Here is a 17,800-nt window from a genome sequence, read left to right as displayed (position 1 = left end):
CTTTTTATTCTTCGTATCATCCAATTGAACCTTTGCTGTACCTTTTACAACTGTGATTAAAAAGAGGCAACGGCTTCTTATTTACTACATACATCTTGATGATTGATTGATTTTGGAGTTTGTATTCCATTTGTAAACTTCTGATTGATGGCTGAAGTGCTCATATCACTGGAGTTTTAACTAAATTATTTCCGTCCTCTTAGATCTAAAAGAAAACAAAATGTAAATTATTAGCTATAAACTAAGCATCTGTAAATGCCAATCGAATAGAACCTCAACAAATCGATAACTATGCTTGTGAAATTGAAATGTTGTAAATTTTGCTTTCAGTAAAAGTAGACCTATTTCAGCATATTTGAAAATGTGACTTGGGTATGATTTGAAATTTTCTGAAGTCCTGTAGCTCAGTGATTAGACTCGCCTCGCCAGCGAGAGGACTTGGGTTGGATTCCTGGCAGAGCGAAACATTGGGCAAGTTTTCTTAATCCACATGCCTCTATTTACATAGTAGCAAGTAGGAAATCGGTTGTTAAGTCGATTGGTAGATCGCTTTTCCGGGGTAATCCCTCCAAAAAAACAAACAAAAAAAGTTTGGTCACTTAATCCATGACTGTTTGTGGGACACTGCTGTGTGCAATTGGCTGCTATGTTTCACCCAAAAAATATACATCAATTCACTTTACAGTATATTCTGTGAAGTGCTTTGAGACATCTCGAAGACATGTTAAGGTACTATATCAAATACAAGGATTATTATTATAAATCCAGTTTGCAACAGTGTAGCACCACTATTAGATCTAAAAGAAAACAATATAAGTTATTAGCTGTAAACTTAACATCTGCAAATGCCAATCAAATAGAACCTCAGCTAGCTGCTTACTCTGCTTGAAAATTTGTGTGTGAAATAGAAATGTTGTAAATTTTCTTCAGTAAAAGTAGACTTATTTCAGTATATTTGAAAATGGACTTGGGTATAATATGACATTTTTCTACATCATCTAATTTACAAGACGGGTAATGCTGATGTATCAATTACCTAATATGTTGTTAAAATGCATTTTTTATTTAGGTTAGAAATTCCTAATTGATAAATGGGCAATGGATGTGATGAAATATTTAACTGTATCATTTGTAACCTCCAAAAAGTCAAATCATTTAGAGAGGGCATTAAATAGTTGGTATGAGAAAGTACATTGGAGTCTGTGATTTTCATGAAAATTCGTGTCTCCCTTTCACAATTGAGTTCAGGGTTGATCTACCAAGGGATAACTCTTCTATCTACTTGAGATGGATTTGTCTAAAGCTTAAAATATAATAATGTTACTGTGACACATCTGCAGTTTTGATTTTTTTCCCCTTATAAAACAAGATTGTCAACAAGATTCATCTTTTTGATACCTATCTCAAAGGCTTTTATCTGTCTCCTTTCCAGCTTCACTGAAAGCTGGTGGTATATAATACATATTTCACCTTGTTTAAAATGAGCTAGTTCATCGTTAATGGGTGTGTGAATACACATGATTCCCATAGATTTTTTGACAGACGTGGTTTAACAAAAGGTTATTTCAGTTAGCTTAAAGGTTTTCATCAAACCAATGTGTGTTTAACGTTTTAACATAGCATGGAGCCTTTCTAATCAGAAACTCACTTAAGCTTGAAAAGTGAGAACAGGGTGAAGCACAGACTACAAAGCGAATGTGTTCTATTTTTTTTCAGATTGCTGCCCAAATCTGCCGTCAAGCTGGTCTGGTTAAAAAATCTAAAGATGTCATGGATTACAGTGAAGAGAATTTTGCCATTGTGTTTGCCGCTATGGGTGTAAGTGAATTGAAAAAGGGAACTGGGAGGGGACTGTGGTTGTAGATCTTGTTAATTGGTGTGCCAATTAAGTGTGTTGCTATTAACGATGGAAGGGTACAGTGGCAGATATAGCTCTGGTCGAAGCTGTTGGTGGTCCACAATTCCCTGTGCTCTGAAGGTCAGTGGAATGTCATGTGAAGGGAAGGATTTGGTTTACATTGTCTTCAATGCAGTAAAATGAACCAGAATGGAGCTTGTAATCCAGATAGAAAGAGCAGCAATTAAAAATGCAGGAAAGTGGTTGAATGAGACTATATTGATCTGATTGTAGAAATCCTAACAGTTATATAAGAGAGGAGAAGGCTTCGACTAGTGGAATGACAAACGAGGCCAAGGTGTTAATACCGTATCCATAAAGTGGCTCTTCTTTCCTCTTTGAGAAGGCCAGAATTTCAACATTTTATATCCCAAATACATCTTGTGTTAAGAATTCGGTAATTCAGTTTCATCTGGATTAATTTACACTAGGTTACATTAGACCGCTACATATCAAGTACACTGCATACATTTATAAAAACAAAATTTGTGAGGAGTCCGGTTACAATAATGTAGTTTGATGTAGTTGGAAGTTTGTTGAAAATGTCTTAACTGTTTCTTAAATTTTCCATTAAGGGATACTTTCAGTTCAGATGTTTCAATGTAATGTGAAATTCATCCTCTCCCATACCAAGAGTGGAGTCCTGTAGCTCAGTGGTTAGAGCACTCGCTTTGCAAGTGAGAGATCTGAGTTCAATTCCAGGCAGAGGGCGAAACCTTGGGCAAGTTTCCTTACTCCACACAGAGCCTAATAATAATCCCTCCAAAACAAAACAATAATAAATCGGTCATTTTCAATCCACGACTGTTTGTGGGACATTGCTGTGCGCAATTGGCTGCCGCGTTCGCCCACAAATGTAGTCATTTCACTTTACAGTGTTCTGTGAAGCGCTTTGGGACGTCCTCCCGACGTGAAAAGCGCTATATCAAATGCAAGGATTATTATTATTATTAAGAGTCAGTTCTCACCTCTCTATTGTCACCTCCTCTCTCACTGGTTTTCTGAAAATGTAGGATTGAAATTCTATCTCGATTCTTCTGCCTAACTATCATTATTATGAATTCCACTTGGACTCAAGTATCTAGTCCATGGCGTGATCTTGTGAAAATTTGAGAATAGCAGTTGTTAGTTGTTTCAAGGTTTTGGTTGACTATTCCATTTTTACAATGTACAACAGGTTAACATGGAAACTGCAAGGTTCTTTAAGTCTGACTTTGAAGAAAATGGTTCTATGGATAATGTCTGTCTGTTCCTGAATCTTGCAAATGATCCGACGTAAGTAACTTAATATAATAACATTCAACACTTCTATAAGTAGTTCATTGATTACAACACTCGCTTCACAAGTGAGATGACGCGGGTTGGATTCCCGGGCAGGGCGAAATGTTGGGCAAGTTTCTTTACTCCACACGCCTCTGTTTACCTAGGTTAGTCGATTGGTGGATCGCTTTTCCGGGGATAATAACCCTTTTTTTGAAGAAAAATGCGGTCACTCAATCCATGCATGTTCGTTGGACACTGCTGAGTGTAATTGGCGGCCGTGTTTTGCCTACAAAATTTGCCTACAGTAATTTCACTTTACAGTACATTCTGTGAAGAGCTTTGAGATGTCTAGAAGATGTGATCAGGCCCTATAACAAATGCAAGGATTATTATTATACTGCTTTGATTTTTTTTTCACCCATTGGAAGATTCTTTTCATTGGAAAATTCATTTCAACCGTAATAAAGTGTGTGATTTGCTTAAGCTTCCAGATGGGTAAAAAGCTCTCAGCTAAATAAAGCGTGGATGTGATTTTTTCTCTTAATTGTTGTATAAACTGGGTTGAAATACATGAATTTCTGGTACTATATTAAACTGAATACTGAATGAGTTGTTTCTCCATATTACAGTATTGAACGTATCATTACTCCTCGTCTCGCTCTCACTTGTGCAGAATACCTTGCATATCAATGTGAAAAGCATGTGTTGGTTATTCTAACAGACATGAGTTCTTATGCTGAGGCTCTGAGAGAGGTATGTGCATCAGTAATTTCTTACAGGGACCCGGGTTGCTGGAACAATGTATGAAATGTTCAATTTAGACACGGGTGGTGATGTTTAACCTAATTTTAAATCTTTTTGTTGAGCATTTGAAGCTGTTCATAAACATAGCTCAGGGAAATTGAATCATAAAATATACAATGACAGGAAGTCATTTGATGTGCTTATGACACTTGAATATACAATTTGTCTATCATGGGCTCCACTAAATCACTCAATTTGCTGATAGGCAACCAACCGTAGGCAAAGATAATAATAAAAACTTGAAATATCTGATCCCTGAAGGTAATTGATTAAAGCTGAAGGATATTAATATAAATTGAAAATCCGCATATAGGCCTTTTAGTCCTGAGGATATCTTATTGCGGTCTTAAAATTGCTGCCCTTCTTCGAATATTAATTCATTGCATTATTTTCTTGAAATGTGAGATTACTTAATATTTTTAAAATAAACCTTTTCTTGTATCAACTTTAGTGAAATGGAAGTTGAAGGGTGCAGGAAGGGAATCTCATGAGTTATGAAATCCTGTGCATTTGCCTTAAATGGACTTACTGGGTTTTGAAGTTCTTCCTAACCTGTAACCTGCTGTAGAATATGGAAGAGGCTTAGTACAAATTTAGTGTGGAATTGCGTGACAGTGTAAAAAAAAACAGCACTCACTATAACTGGAGGACATTACAGTCCTTTGAAAATGTTACTGCTGTAGTGTAGATAGCACTCACAATCCCTTGAGTTTACACATAGTAAATCCATACAAAGAACAATTAGAGAATTTTCCAAGATGTTTGAAGTGCTTACTCTGATTGTGATATCTACATCTAATTTATTGTATTTGTTTGCCTTTGTTGGGTGTTTCTTTTTCAGCCTTAAAACAGCACATAGCTTTTTTTAAAAAAAGAGCAATTTTAGTATGATAAACTATTTCATCTAGCATTGACCATCTAAGATTACAAGAGGTTATTGAAACGAATAGTTTTCTTTTAGACTGAAGTAGGGAGGCTTCTTTATTAAAAGTATTTCTATCTATTTCTTACTGACGGCTGTTTTACAAAGAACAAATGTTCCATTTGTTATCTTGAAGCAATCTACTAAATTGCATCTCAACCTAAGCTAAAATAGTTAGCATTGAGCTTGAAAATGTGTTGACCTTGATGCAATACAGTGTCTGCCTTCGGTTTTGATAAACTACTAATGGTGAAGTAGTGCAACACGTACTGCTTTTTTCCCAACCCTTTGGGCTCACTGGAGTTCGGAGTATTTCAAAGATTCCTGAAGTGGTATGAAATGTCTTTTTTTATATTAAAAGAAGACTTATTATCTAAGCTTACACGGGGTTATTGAAATGAATAGTTTTCCTTTAGACTGAAGTAGTACGTTAAAAAAGAGACTTGACGGGAATTTCTTTGGATGTCAACCAGTTAGAATTGGTAACTTTGTTCTCCTTTCGTTGTCCGTTCTGTTTATGCATTCAGCAGATCTTAAAGGAATTCTGTCATTTTGTTCAGTGTATTTTGTTTATAACGAAGTAAGTTTTCTCTTTATAATATCAAAGGTTTCAGCCGCCCGAGAGGAAGTACCTGGCCGTCGTGGTTTCCCTGGTTACATGTACACAGATTTGGCGACAATCTATGAAAGAGCTGGGCGTATTGAAGGCAGAAGTGGCTCCATCACGCAGATTCCTATCCTTACCATGCCCAACGATGGTTAGTAAAGTTTTCACAAACAAGTGTAGAATGAACTCCTATCTCAATATGTTGCACTTAATGTGAGAAAATATACATTTTCCTTTAAATTGAGATCAAGTGGGAGTGTATATGTAGTAACCATTTTTTAAAAAAATTTCTCGAGCTGTTGAAAAATCTGCCTTGTTTTTTCTCACTTTAGATATCACTCACCCTATCCCTGATTTAACTGGCTACATCACAGAAGGGCAAATCTACGTTGATCGTCAGCTACACAATAGACAGGTATGATTAACTCAAGATTGTTGGAAGCTATCTATGAAAAGAGGCCTTCGTATTTACAGTTTTGTTAATATAAATTGTAGATACATCTAGTGCAAAGTGAATGGACGAAGGATCAATACCAGCAGAGTTAGACCTCACAAAACATTTGAATTATGATCAATAATAGCACCTACTACTGGTAACTTGCAACTTGACTCCATCGAACTTTTGGAACTAAAACCTTTTAATCCGCTCCTAACTATTTTGTACGCGTGAGACCATTTTCTTATGGGTTTTCGTATTCTGATCAGTAGAATTAGGATACCAAAAAATAGAAATTCATTCACTCGCTGGAATCTGCCACTAATGGGACTTCAGTGGCAGATTCCAGTGCTTACAATACAAATTCTGGCACAAATTAAAAATTTCAGTTGTGGGTGAGAGTTCACAATTTGAGTGAGTTTTGGCATTCTGCAAAATGGCTAAGTTGGAGAGAGACATATTGTGAACAGAGTCTTGTATCAAAATAAATTTCTTCAGAATTAAACAGTGCATCTCCAACGATCCCTTTAATAGCCCAAGAGCCAGACACTTGCCACCGGTCTGGAAAGCCATCAGTTTGTAGCTACATAGCTTAATGTCTAATGTGGGCCACAGAAGTGGTGGATAACCAAAGCAGTATTCCCAAATATCAAAATACCAGGGAAGTCACTCAGTAAAGATCACTCCATATTGCATACAGTTTACCGTATTGTCCACGTTATAACTGAAGGGCAATTGAAAGAAAACCATAGCAATTGTTGAGGTCTGATTTGAAATGCCCTTTTCCAGCCATGCTTTAAACAGATTTCAACACTTTAGCGGACATTTTTCTCGAGCACTGATGATACTGATTGTCCTAATTAAAACGCACCTCTTGTTAAATCCAGAAACATTACCTGCTCCACCTGATCATCTGAGAGGCAATGCAGTAAATTAACAAAGTCTTCTGAACTACTGTGTTGCAGATCTATCCTCCTATTAATGTGCTGCCTTCTCTGTCTCGATTAATGAAGTCTGCCATAGGAGAGGGCATGACTCGTAAAGATCATGCCGAAGTATCCAATCAGCTGGTAAGATTTACAAATTCTCTATTGGCCTCCTTGAAAGTTTGACAAAATCTAACACTAAATACAGTGGGGCCTTGTTATGATGTGTTTGGATGCATAAAGCTTGATAGAGAGGGGCAATAACTGGTTTCACTGCAAATCCACGCAACCATCTGTTTCCGCCAAATTTGCTTCCTGTTTGCTCCGCATGTGCAAAGCAGGATGTGATAGTGGCGACCTAATGACCTGGGAGTCAGCTATTTTACCTGAAGAGAAAATTCTGGGGCTGGCTGAGCCCATTTCTATTCAACAAGTGAGACTATAGCAGCATTCTCTCTATAATAATAATTATTATAATCCTTGCATTTGATATAGCGCCTTAACACATCTACGAGATGTCTCAAAGCGCTTCACAGAATAACAGTAATAAACCTTTCATTTGATATAGCGCCTTATCAAGTCTTTCAGATGTCTCAAAGCGCTTCACCGAATATACTATAAAATGAATTGACTGTATATTTTGTGGGCAAAACTCAGCAGCCAATTGCGCACAGCAGCGTCCCTGCTAGGTAAACAGAGGGGTGTGGAGTAAGGAAACTTGCTCAACATTTCACCCTGCCAGGAATCGAACCCAAGTCTCTTGCTTGAAAGATGAGTGTTCTTACCACTGAGCTACAGGAGTCCATTGACAATGTACTGGAAAGTGAATTGACCATTAGTCCAATAAATTACAGGACTAATGTTTCACTGCTCGGGACTTAGAATTGGGAACCAGAATGTTTAGTGAAAATCTCTCCTCTTCATGCTCTAAGACTCTTAAGTCAAATAGGTTCAACCAGTCAGGACCAAGTTCTCAGCGTGTGTGAGGTGACCAGCACAACTGCTTGTAATTTGAGGTTTTGTATATGAAAGTGAAATGTGTGAACGATTGTGAGCAAAATCAAATAACATGAGAACTTTTATATAAAGTGTTTTATAAGTGCTTTTGTTTGTAAATTCAACTGAGTTACATATTACTGAGTGATTGCTGGAATTTTCTGTATCCACAGTATGCTTGTTATGCCATTGGCAAAGATGTCCAAGCAATGAAAGCTGTAGTTGGTGAAGAAGCTCTCACAGCGGATGACCTTCTGTACTTAGAATTTCTGCAGAAGTTTGAGAGGAATTTTATTGCACAGGGTATGTAAAATAACTCTACAAACCTGAATGAGTTTCTCATGTGGAGAGATTAATTTGCTTTTCAATGTTACGAGATCTTATACGGTCTTTATAGCTGTTTTCAATTAAATGTTGATTTTAGTTGCACATTGCTTAACTGTTTAACACACATTTTTTAAAAAAGCTATGAAGAACAAATTCGGATGAGCAAAAGATTGATGTTGATGATCTGCTTTGTTCTATTTAGGTCCATATGATAATCGAACCATTTTTGAAACCTTGGATATTGGATGGCAGTTGCTCCGAATTTTCCCCAAGGAGCTGTTGAAACGCATTACTCAAAGTACGGTGGCAGAGTTTTACCCAAGAGATTCTGCTGCCAAGCATCAATAAAGTTTCCAATTCACTTGAGAGTTATTTCCCCACTCCCCAAACTTCATAGAAGTAGGTTCTTTCAGTGGAGCATTCTGTGCACACTCCAGCAGATGTTAGCCCATGTCTGCATTTTTATTGTAAGAATTTGAAGATGAAAGTATTATAATGAAATAAGTGTGTGGAATCCACAAATCCCAACTGCTCCCGAAATGAAAGCCTAATCTGTTGGTACTGAAAGCATATTACAACTTGCAGAAATATGTTTACCGTGGTAGTTGATGGGAAGTTAATTTGTTTACATTCTCTTTCCTCGTGTGTTTGTAAAACATAATTAAATTAATGAATAATGCAGATTGGTATCCATTGAAGATGAAACCAATCCCTTCAACTGATCCTAAAGTGTATCATGCAACTTAATCTCAATCTGATGTCCCAAACAGAGGCAGCCTGGCTGGCTATTAAGGGATTTATTGTAACTATTTACATACTGTCAACCCAACACAATTTGACTTTATGGAAATTCTGTATAACTTAGGATATTTTTGTATATGGAAAATGTGGTCAATTTTGTGTTGAGTTGCTACTTTGGTATTTTATCAGCAATATAGGAAGAAATCAAGCACTTGATGTTTATATAATTAGAGCTCATCTCAACTATGGAACATACTTATTGAATTTGAGCTCTGCTTACCTACATTTACAACGTGCATATTCTAGTCGTGTTTTTCGGGTTATGGCTGTAATTCTGTTGTTAATTGTAATTTATATCAAATAATTTAAATTAAATCAAAGTTAGTGATTAACTGGATTTGCTGATTATGCCAGAATATCCTAAATACATAGCAGATTGATCTGTTCTATTCAATTACAATTAAAAATAGGAAACCAAGAGAAAATTACTTTCTATAACAAACTAATTGATTATTTTCCTGCATTTTATTTCTGTGCTGGATGAAAAATCAGATTAAAATTGATATTGATCTGTTACGTTTGGTAACGCATTCTACTTGTGTTCCTTTAAAATGAATTACAATTTTAAGTACATATATAATTTAAAAAATTCTACATTTACATTCCTCATACTCTTTGCCTTTGTTGTCTAAAAACACTCTTTTAAACCATTGATCCTCATCTTTAAAAGCTGACTTTCATTAAAAAATGTTGAACTGACTTGTTCGGTTACAATTTCATTGGACTTGTGTGTGTTGTGCTCTTGTAGTGGTCGTGTGAGCAACTTAAATTACAATACAACTAATGTTTGGACTTCATTAAAGGCTCTACAAGGTTGCAATTTGTTTCCCAACTGATTAGGAAGAGTTACTACGTAAGCATATTGATTATTGTAACATGAGATATTCGTTTTAGTGCAAAAACATTTCAATGTGATATTCTGTTTGTGTGAAGATGATTTGATATTGCCTTTTCCCTACGTCAGTCAAAATGTGAAACTGTTTAATGACACTTTAAATGCTCTACAATATATCTTTGTTCTGTGGACCTGTCTGCATTTAAGCTTTATGTATATTACCGTATACTAATTGCAATTTCTTCAGCTTGTGACTGGATGTAGTTCCAAAATTAAGTGAATTGATCAGCCTTGTGTACAATATTCAGCTTTCCCTAATTGTCTGTGGTTTTTAAAAAGTGAATTATGTTTGAAATATGGAATCCAATGTGCTAGAATATTCCAGAATTACGTAGTCAATCTGCTGTTTTAAGGATCGTGTACCTTATTGGCAAGGATTGTATCAAATCTAATGATTATTATTATTTCATTGATGTGCTACATAGATTTATCAAGAGCACGCTGACTTTGTGATTTGTGTTTATTGTATGACGAAAACGCAATAAAGAAATTGATGCCATATAACATTGTCAGGAATAATATTACAACTGTAAGTGACAAATCCAGAATTTACTTTGCAAGACATGAGAGTTTGATGTACAGGGATTCCTTGAGAATACAGCCCTGGAAACCTAGCGAGAATTCCTCTGCTAACCAGAATTTTTAAACAGTTCCAAACGTAGATTGTATCAGAACAAGTTCCTCCAGGTGACATATTTCCGTGTTTGAGTTCTGTAATTTCATTTCAGATTACTGCACACAGGACAACCCCATTATAACACACCTCACTGGAGCTCAAGTCTGCTCATGAGAGTGTCCTCTGGACCTGTAGTCACTGAAATCAGGGTCCGAAACACTGATTGTCCAGTGCGGACGTGAAAAACGCTATACAAAATGTAATGTTGTTGTTGAAAGAGCAGTACACCTTCGGCTTCATCTACAATTGCTCTTGAAAGGCTGATTGACCAGTTCTCCCTGAACTCACACTGTCCTTCCACCTGCTCACAACAACAAAAACAACAAAATTACATTTGTAAAGCGCTTTCCACGTTGGGAGGACATCCCAAGGCGCTGGGCAGTCAGAGTTTTGAACCCGAGCTGGGGGTCGGGATTGGGGAGGGTGGAGGGCAGGGGAGGAAGCAGGGTGATTGAAAGCACGGTTGAAGAGGAGAGTCTTGAGATGGGTCTTGAAGGAGGCTATAGGAGGGGGCAAGGCGGAGGGACTGCTGGATGGAGTTCCAGAGGGTGGCAGAATGGCAGAAGGCCTGCCTGTCAATGATAGAGTGGGCGAGGTGGGGGATGTGAAGCAAGCTGGAGCCCACTGAGCGGAGCGAGCGGACAGGATGGTAGGGGGTTAGGAGGTCGGCGAGATAGGGGGGAGCAAGACCGTGGAGGGCTTTGAAGATGAGGACCAGGATCTTGAACTGTATCCTCTGTGTGATGGAAAGCCAGTGGAGTCGGGCGAGGACGGGGTTGATAGGGTCGCGGAGCCTGGTGCGAGAGAGGACATGAGCTGCAGAGTTCTGGATGATCTGCAGCCTGTGGAGGGAGGAGTTGGGGAGGCCGACAAGCAATGAGTTTATGTAGTCAGGACTCAAATGTAATGACCACTAATAACATTTTGAATATCTGTGATCCGGGCTCCCTCTGCCTCCTTGTTCTCCTCAACCTCTCTGCTGCCTTCGACACTTGTCGACCACTCCATCCTCATAAACTGCCTCTCTGCTTTACTTAATCTTCACGGACCTGCCCTTGCCTGGTTCGATTCCTATCTCTCTCACCGTCTCCACTTTGTTGCCTCCGGTTTCTCCTCCAGCCCCCGCTCTGTCACATCTGGCATCCCCCTGGGCTCTGTCCTTGGCTCTCTCTAATATCTACATGCTCCCCCTTGGTGACATCATCCGCAGACATGACCCCATGTATCTTTCTGCCTCCACCCTCAACTCCAGGACCACTGCTGCATCAAGTCCTGGATCAGGGCAAATTTCCTACAGTTGAATGTGAACAAGACTGAAGCGCTCCTGATTGGCTCGCGCCAGCGCCTCAACACCTCAGGCTCTGGCAGCATCAACCTCCGTGGCTGCACATTACAACTCGCCAGCCAGTCAGAAACTTAGGGGTCTTGGTCGACTCTCAACTGTCTTTTCTCACCCACATTCAAGCCATGACCCGCTCTGCCTTCCCTCACTTCCGTAACATCGCCCAACTCCGCCACTACCTCATCCCTCAGGCCGCTGATACTCTTGTTCATGCCTTCATCACCTCCAGGCTCGACTATGCAAACGCCCTACTTGTCCGCCTTCCCAACTCCTCCCTCCACAGGCTGCAGATAATCCAGATCTCTGCAGCCCGTGTCCTCTCCCGCACCAAACTACATGACCCCATCTCCCCCACTCTCGCCTGACTCCACTGGCTCTCTATCCTTCAGAGGATCCAGTTCAAGATCCTGGTCCTCACCTATAAAGCCCTCCATGGCCTCGCCCCACCCTACCTCTGTGACCTCCTAACCCCCTACCAACCCCCGTTCCCTCCGCTCAGCCGGCTCTGGCCTCTCCCCGACCCACCCGCCCTCCCCCCCAGCTCGGATCTGAAATGCTGTACACTGTCCAGCACTTTGGGACATACTCCCGACGTGAAAGGCGCTATACAAATGTAATCTTGTTGTTGTTGTTGGGAGAGGGTGGGGGAATGATTTGCTCTCCTCTGTGGGAACGGAGACTGCAGACAGTGAACATCCTGTGTGTGACACATCTCCTTTACCCATTTCATGACGAAGCCTATAATCACTGTTTGTTGGGACGCTGCTGTGTGCAATTGGCTGTCATATTCCGCCCACAAAATACACAGTCGATTCACTGTACAGTAATTCTCTGAAGCGCTTTGAGATGTATCAAAGACTCAGTGGGGTGATCCCTTCAAATGTAATAAGGCGCTGTATCAAATGGGTGGATTATTATTATGTGTGCAGGAAGCTGGTAAAGTCAGCAATGACCTAGAGGTGTGCTCATGAGATGTAATGTTTTGAGATGTGCCTTGAACGAGGGGAGGCAGGGACTGGACGTCGGGAGGACATCCCAGGATCTAGCGACCAGCTAAACCATTTCTTTGACAATGGGAGGAATCATTGGCCAAAACAACTTTCTTGCTTTTGAAATGGTATCATTGGATCATTAACTTGAACTATCAGATTCACCCAATAAATATCTCATCTTAGAACAGTCCCATAGTGCTGTGTTGCAATGTCAATCTTATGGAGGAGCTCAGGTTCTAGTGAAGGGTCCGAACACGGAAACAGAAGTAAGCCATTCAGCCTCTCGAGCCTGTTCCACCATTTTATAAGATCATGGCTGATCTGTAACTCAAGTTCAATTACCCGCCCTCATCCCATATCCCTTGATACCCTGACCTAACAAATATTTATCCACCTCAGTCTTGAAGATGTGAATGGATCAGCATCCACAGCCTTTTGGGGGAGAGAGTTCCAGATTTCCTTTGGGTGAAAAACTGCCTCCTGATTTCACTGCTAAAACCTACAACCTTCTGACCCAGAGATGAGAGTGCTACCAACTAAGCCAAACCCACTTACCAAACTATTTAGCATGAACTTGACTTCATAAAGCATATATGCATTTCACAGTGAATGTTCTGAGGGCCCCATATTGTGTCAAGTTGTTCTTGTTTAATAATAACAATAACAACAAAATGACATTTATAGGGCGCCGTTCACGTCGGGAGGACGTCCCAAAACAGTGGAACATCTTCATGACGTCTCAAAGCACTTTGCAGAATATATTGTAAAGTGTAGTGATGGTTTATTTTGTGGGCGAAATGCGGCAGCCAATTGCGCACAGCAACGTCCCACAAACAGTCGTGGATTGTGTGACCAAATTTTTATTATTTTTTTATTTATTTTTCTTTGAATGGATCACCCCACTGAGTGCATTTATTTCCCAGAATTAGTGAAGCTGCGTACAATTGTGTATAAACTAATCAAGTCCAGTCTAGAATAATTATAATAAGAAGAAAGTCCATATGGAGTTAGAAAAATGTTGAACAACACAAAACGTAATCTGCAGTGTTAGTAACTGAACAATACCAATGGCAATGCCTTACCTGTTGTCATCAAACAAAGTTCATTTCCCTTTTTTATCCAATTAATGGTTACATTCTGTACACCATTTGTAACGATAATCAAATAGTGGATCTAAGGACTACGAGCAGTCTTCCTCAAGTCTTACCTGTTGGTAAAAGGAAACAAAGAAGGTGACCTTTTTGGAATAGCGTAGTATCGCATTAAGATTTTTGATTGTACATTATTTTTGTGTATGAATCAATTACTGTTGCCATAGAGTTTTAAAAAGGAAGTTCCTGGAAATTTTAAGAGGACTTGGGGAATGCCTTGGGGAGTTCGACAACGACAATTTGCATTTATACAACAAAACAACAACAGTTACATTTATAGAGCGCCTTTCACGTCGGGAGGACGTCCCAAAGCGCTGAACAGTCAGATGTCAGGGCCCGAGCGTGGGATAGGGGTGGTGTAGGGGTGAGAGAAGGCAGAGAGGCGGGAGGGAGACTGAAGGCACGGTCGAAGAGAAGGGTCTTGAGACCGGCCTTGAAGGAGGCAAGGGAGGAAGCGAGGCGAAGGGACCGTGGGATGGAGTTCCAGAGTGTGGGGGCAGAGAGGCTGAAAGCCCGGCCACCGATGGTAGGGTGGGTCAGGCGGGAGACATGGAGCAGGTTGCAGCCTGCTGAATGGAGGGAGCGGGCAGGTTGGTAGGGAGTCAGCAGGTCAGAGAGGTAGGAGGGGGCAAGGCCATGGTAGCGTCTCGGAGTGCTCTGTAGCTAAATCGTAAATATCTAGTGCAATTGGCTGCCATGTTTCGCCCACAAAAATATACAGTGAGTTCACTTTACGGTGTGAGGCACTTTGGGACATCTCAAAGCCGTGATGAGGCGCTGTATCAAATGCAAGGATTGATATTACTATTATGTGGTTGAACACGGCCAAATAAAAACGAATGTAGCAACACCTTTCAAGCTATTCTGGCTTAAATCTACAATGAGACCCCTCTACATAATGGACTATTATGTTTCCCAACGTTATATGAGCAGGACTAATAACCGAATGGAAGGTCATTTGTTCCTGGGAAGAGCTACCAGATAGTTCAGTCCTACTCTGCACTCCATTGGTAACTCTTCTGCACTTAAACTATGCCCTCTCTCCCATACTTCCTCTATCATAAATGTCGAATGCAAGAGTCAAATCGAAGGTCAGTGCAGTGCTGAGGTTTAAAATCTGCTGAAATTTGCCTTTGGTGTTTCTTTGATGCTCACAACATAATACAGACAAAAGTGACTCTCTCTCTCTCCCTCCCCTGCCTCCAACCATAAATCCCTCAATCTCTTGAGTAAAGGAGCACAATTTAAATGGAAAGCTCTCCCTAGCCTGTATTTATAGGAGGGAGGGGGGAATTGTGGTGACTTTGAGGCATGTTACTGTAGATTTGACCACACCATCATCAATGGGTGAAGTGCTACACTATCAGCTAACTTGTGTGTGTGTGTGCTTTTATTGCCTTGTAATAAAACAATAGGCTTCTTTTTTTATTTAGCCTTATCTGACTTCCTCATTTGTTCTTGGACCTGAAGTTTCACGATGCAAGCTGTACCTGCTGCGAGAAGAGTGAGTGGGTGAGAGTTAAGTGAGTTCCAGTTAAGTTAGTGACTTGCTTTAACTTTACTGTTAGAACAGCCACTGCGCGCAGAGAGAGAGAGAGAGAGACACACACAGAGAGACAGACAGAGTGAGTGAGTGACTGACTGACTGGGTGCTAACAGGTGAATTCCTTCTCGGCCCGATCCACAAGAAACCGACTGAAATGGACCCTCTGGAGGAAGCAAAACATATCAAAAACATCGCCGTGTTGTCAAAGGAAGGTACGTGCAGACTTTGGAGTCACAAACTGCTGAGTTCAGAAAGTTAATCACTCAACAGTTTCTAAAGTGTCCCATCTAATGGGCTAAAGATTTTACATTTACCTGCCTTTCCCCTCCCAACCACCCCTTAGCTCTGATCTCTGGCAGGGTGTGTATATATATATATATAGATATATCTATATACTATAAAACCTGGGCTTCTCTTGAAGTACTTTGCAAAGTTCTCTTTAAAGTTAATAATTGCCAGATTGTGGCTTTAGTGGCAACTGGACAACGCAGAGTCTGTTTCCTCTAAAAAGTTGGATTTCTTTAAGAAAAATTCGCCATGCATCGCACTCTTATTAAGCTTAAACGTTTTAAAAACTCTCTCCCTCTCACTCTCCCTGTCTGTAATAATTTTGTGTGTTGAATTAAAATACTTTAAGAAACTATTAAGACATGGTCCACTTCAAAGTCAACGCTGATCAGATCAAAGGGGATTTGGTTGTATTCTTTGCTTTGACTTGATTACATGTTCGATTTCTTCATGCTATAAATTATATTTATAATTAAGAATTCAACTCTGTTTACCGAGCTGTAAGTAGGAACCTGGTTGTTAGTTGATTGAAGGATGACTTTTCGAGGGTAATAATCCCTTAAAAAAATTAAAATAAAAAAAGTGGTCACTCAATCCACGACTGTTTGTGGGCCACTGCTGCGTGCAATTGACTGGCGTGTTTCACCCACAAAATATACAGTTAATTCACTTTACAATATATTCTGTCAAATGCCAATATTATTATTATTATATTTTAGTTGTAAGAATTTGGGGAGTGTATAGGATTCATTGTGTGGGACCCAAGCTGGGTTCAATAAAATATCTCCCCAAACTTCATTCTTTGAGTTTGCAAAATTCTCAAGTTCTCAAACAAATTTACAGCAAAAAACGTTTTCACAATGAAAGCTTTTTGGTTAAGATGTGCCAAATTTTGCACAGTCTGAAGTGCAATATATAACGTCAATCTAGACCCCAATTGACTTGAAGATACCTATGTGAAAAAAAATGTTTGGCATGGTCTCGAACAGTATTTAATGGGTCCAAGTCTATGAAACACACGATATGATATGGTACAATGTTGATAAGGATTAATGCTGTTGTTGATAGGTTGTAAGGATGGTTAATGAGGGAAATGGACTCTGCCTTTAGTGCAGTAGAATTAAAATGTTTGAGGCTTAGGGTGTGTTACATTTTGCCTGTAGGTGTACCTGATGTTAACCGTGTTTAATGCCAGTGAAACTGGAGGATATGCACTAATCTACAGGAACAATGAAAAGTATATAATTTCCTAATTTCTCTCAATTTTAACGATTGTATTTTTTTAAATTTCCTTTGACGTGCCCCCCCCCACCAAAAAAGAAGAACCCAGGATATGTTTTGAATTGAAATCTAATTTTAGAAAGTTCAACATTTTTACTGGACAAATGTATCTGCTATAAAGGAGGCAGGTTGACGTATTTCTGCATTTGACAGTCAAGTTAAAGTGGATGACATGGAACGGATAGGACAGGGGAACGTGAAGCAGTCCAGTGTTTGATGAGCGGACATAGATGAGACAATAGGGTTGTCGGAGGTTGCATTTTGGGTGAGATGGGGGTGCAAGGCCAAGGAGGAATTTCAATGAGTAGATGTAAAAGTTCTGAGACCTTTCGACTGTTAACATTTCATGTCTGTGCATAATCGCGCATTGGATGTTAGAAGCATAGAAATAACAGAACATACAGCACAGATGGAGGGCATCCAGCCCATCAAGTCTGCCCTGGCTCACCTTGTTATCAAGGTACCTGACGTCTTAAGCTATTCTCTGGAACTCCATCCCACAGTCCCTACTCAGCCCCTCCCTTGCCTCCTCCAAGACCCGTTTCAAGACCCTCCTCTTCGACCGTGCCTTCGGTCACCCTCCTACCCCTCCCCTCCCCACCTTCCACCTCTCCTGATCCCAACCAGCAGCTCGGGTGTGGATCCCTGAC

General features: G+C 39.9%; 2 protein-coding genes and 1 long non-coding RNA gene across 4 annotated transcripts in view; 2 read left to right on the top strand and 1 right to left on the bottom strand.

Annotated features, from left to right (window-relative positions):
• The window catches only part of atp6v1ba (ATPase, H+ transporting, lysosomal, V1 subunit B, member a), a 29,639-nt gene extending 19,264 nt beyond the window's left edge, over positions 1-10,375 (top strand). Inside the window, exons 7-14 of the mRNA XM_042336597.1 lie at positions 1,717-1,818; positions 3,075-3,172; positions 3,790-3,913; positions 5,494-5,644; positions 5,826-5,908; positions 6,895-6,999; positions 8,025-8,154; positions 8,381-10,375. Of these exons, the coding sequence (XP_042192531.1) occupies positions 1,717-1,818; positions 3,075-3,172; positions 3,790-3,913; positions 5,494-5,644; positions 5,826-5,908; positions 6,895-6,999; positions 8,025-8,154; positions 8,381-8,526 (939 nt within the window). The 3' untranslated portion in view covers positions 8,527-10,375. The remainder of the gene's footprint in view (positions 1-1,716; positions 1,819-3,074; positions 3,173-3,789; positions 3,914-5,493; positions 5,645-5,825; positions 5,909-6,894; positions 7,000-8,024; positions 8,155-8,380) is intronic.
• Positions 93-15,930, bottom strand: LOC121849461. The gene is made up of 3 exons (XR_006085225.1): positions 15,896-15,930; positions 13,967-14,091; positions 93-205 (listed from the first exon to the last, which is right to left on the bottom strand). It is a non-coding gene; the product is annotated as an uncharacterized LOC121849461 (long non-coding RNA).
• Positions 15,483-17,800, top strand: part of shtn1 (shootin 1) — a 46,379-nt gene continuing 44,061 nt past the window's right edge. For both annotated transcript variants that reach the window (XM_007903597.2, XM_007903596.2), the window contains exon 1: positions 15,483-15,793. In XM_007903597.2, coding sequence (XP_007901788.1) covers positions 15,736-15,793 — 58 coding nt within the window. In that variant the 5' untranslated portion in view covers positions 15,483-15,735. The remainder of the gene's footprint in view (positions 15,794-17,800) is intronic.

Source organism: Callorhinchus milii, unplaced genomic scaffold (assembly GCF_018977255.1).
Source record: "Callorhinchus milii isolate IMCB2004 unplaced genomic scaffold, IMCB_Cmil_1.0 Scaffold7, whole genome shotgun sequence".
Taxonomy (NCBI): domain Eukaryota; kingdom Metazoa; phylum Chordata; class Chondrichthyes; order Chimaeriformes; family Callorhinchidae; genus Callorhinchus; species Callorhinchus milii.
The sequence above is the reverse complement of the archived record's forward strand: the minus strand, read 5'-3'. Positions and strand labels throughout refer to the sequence as shown.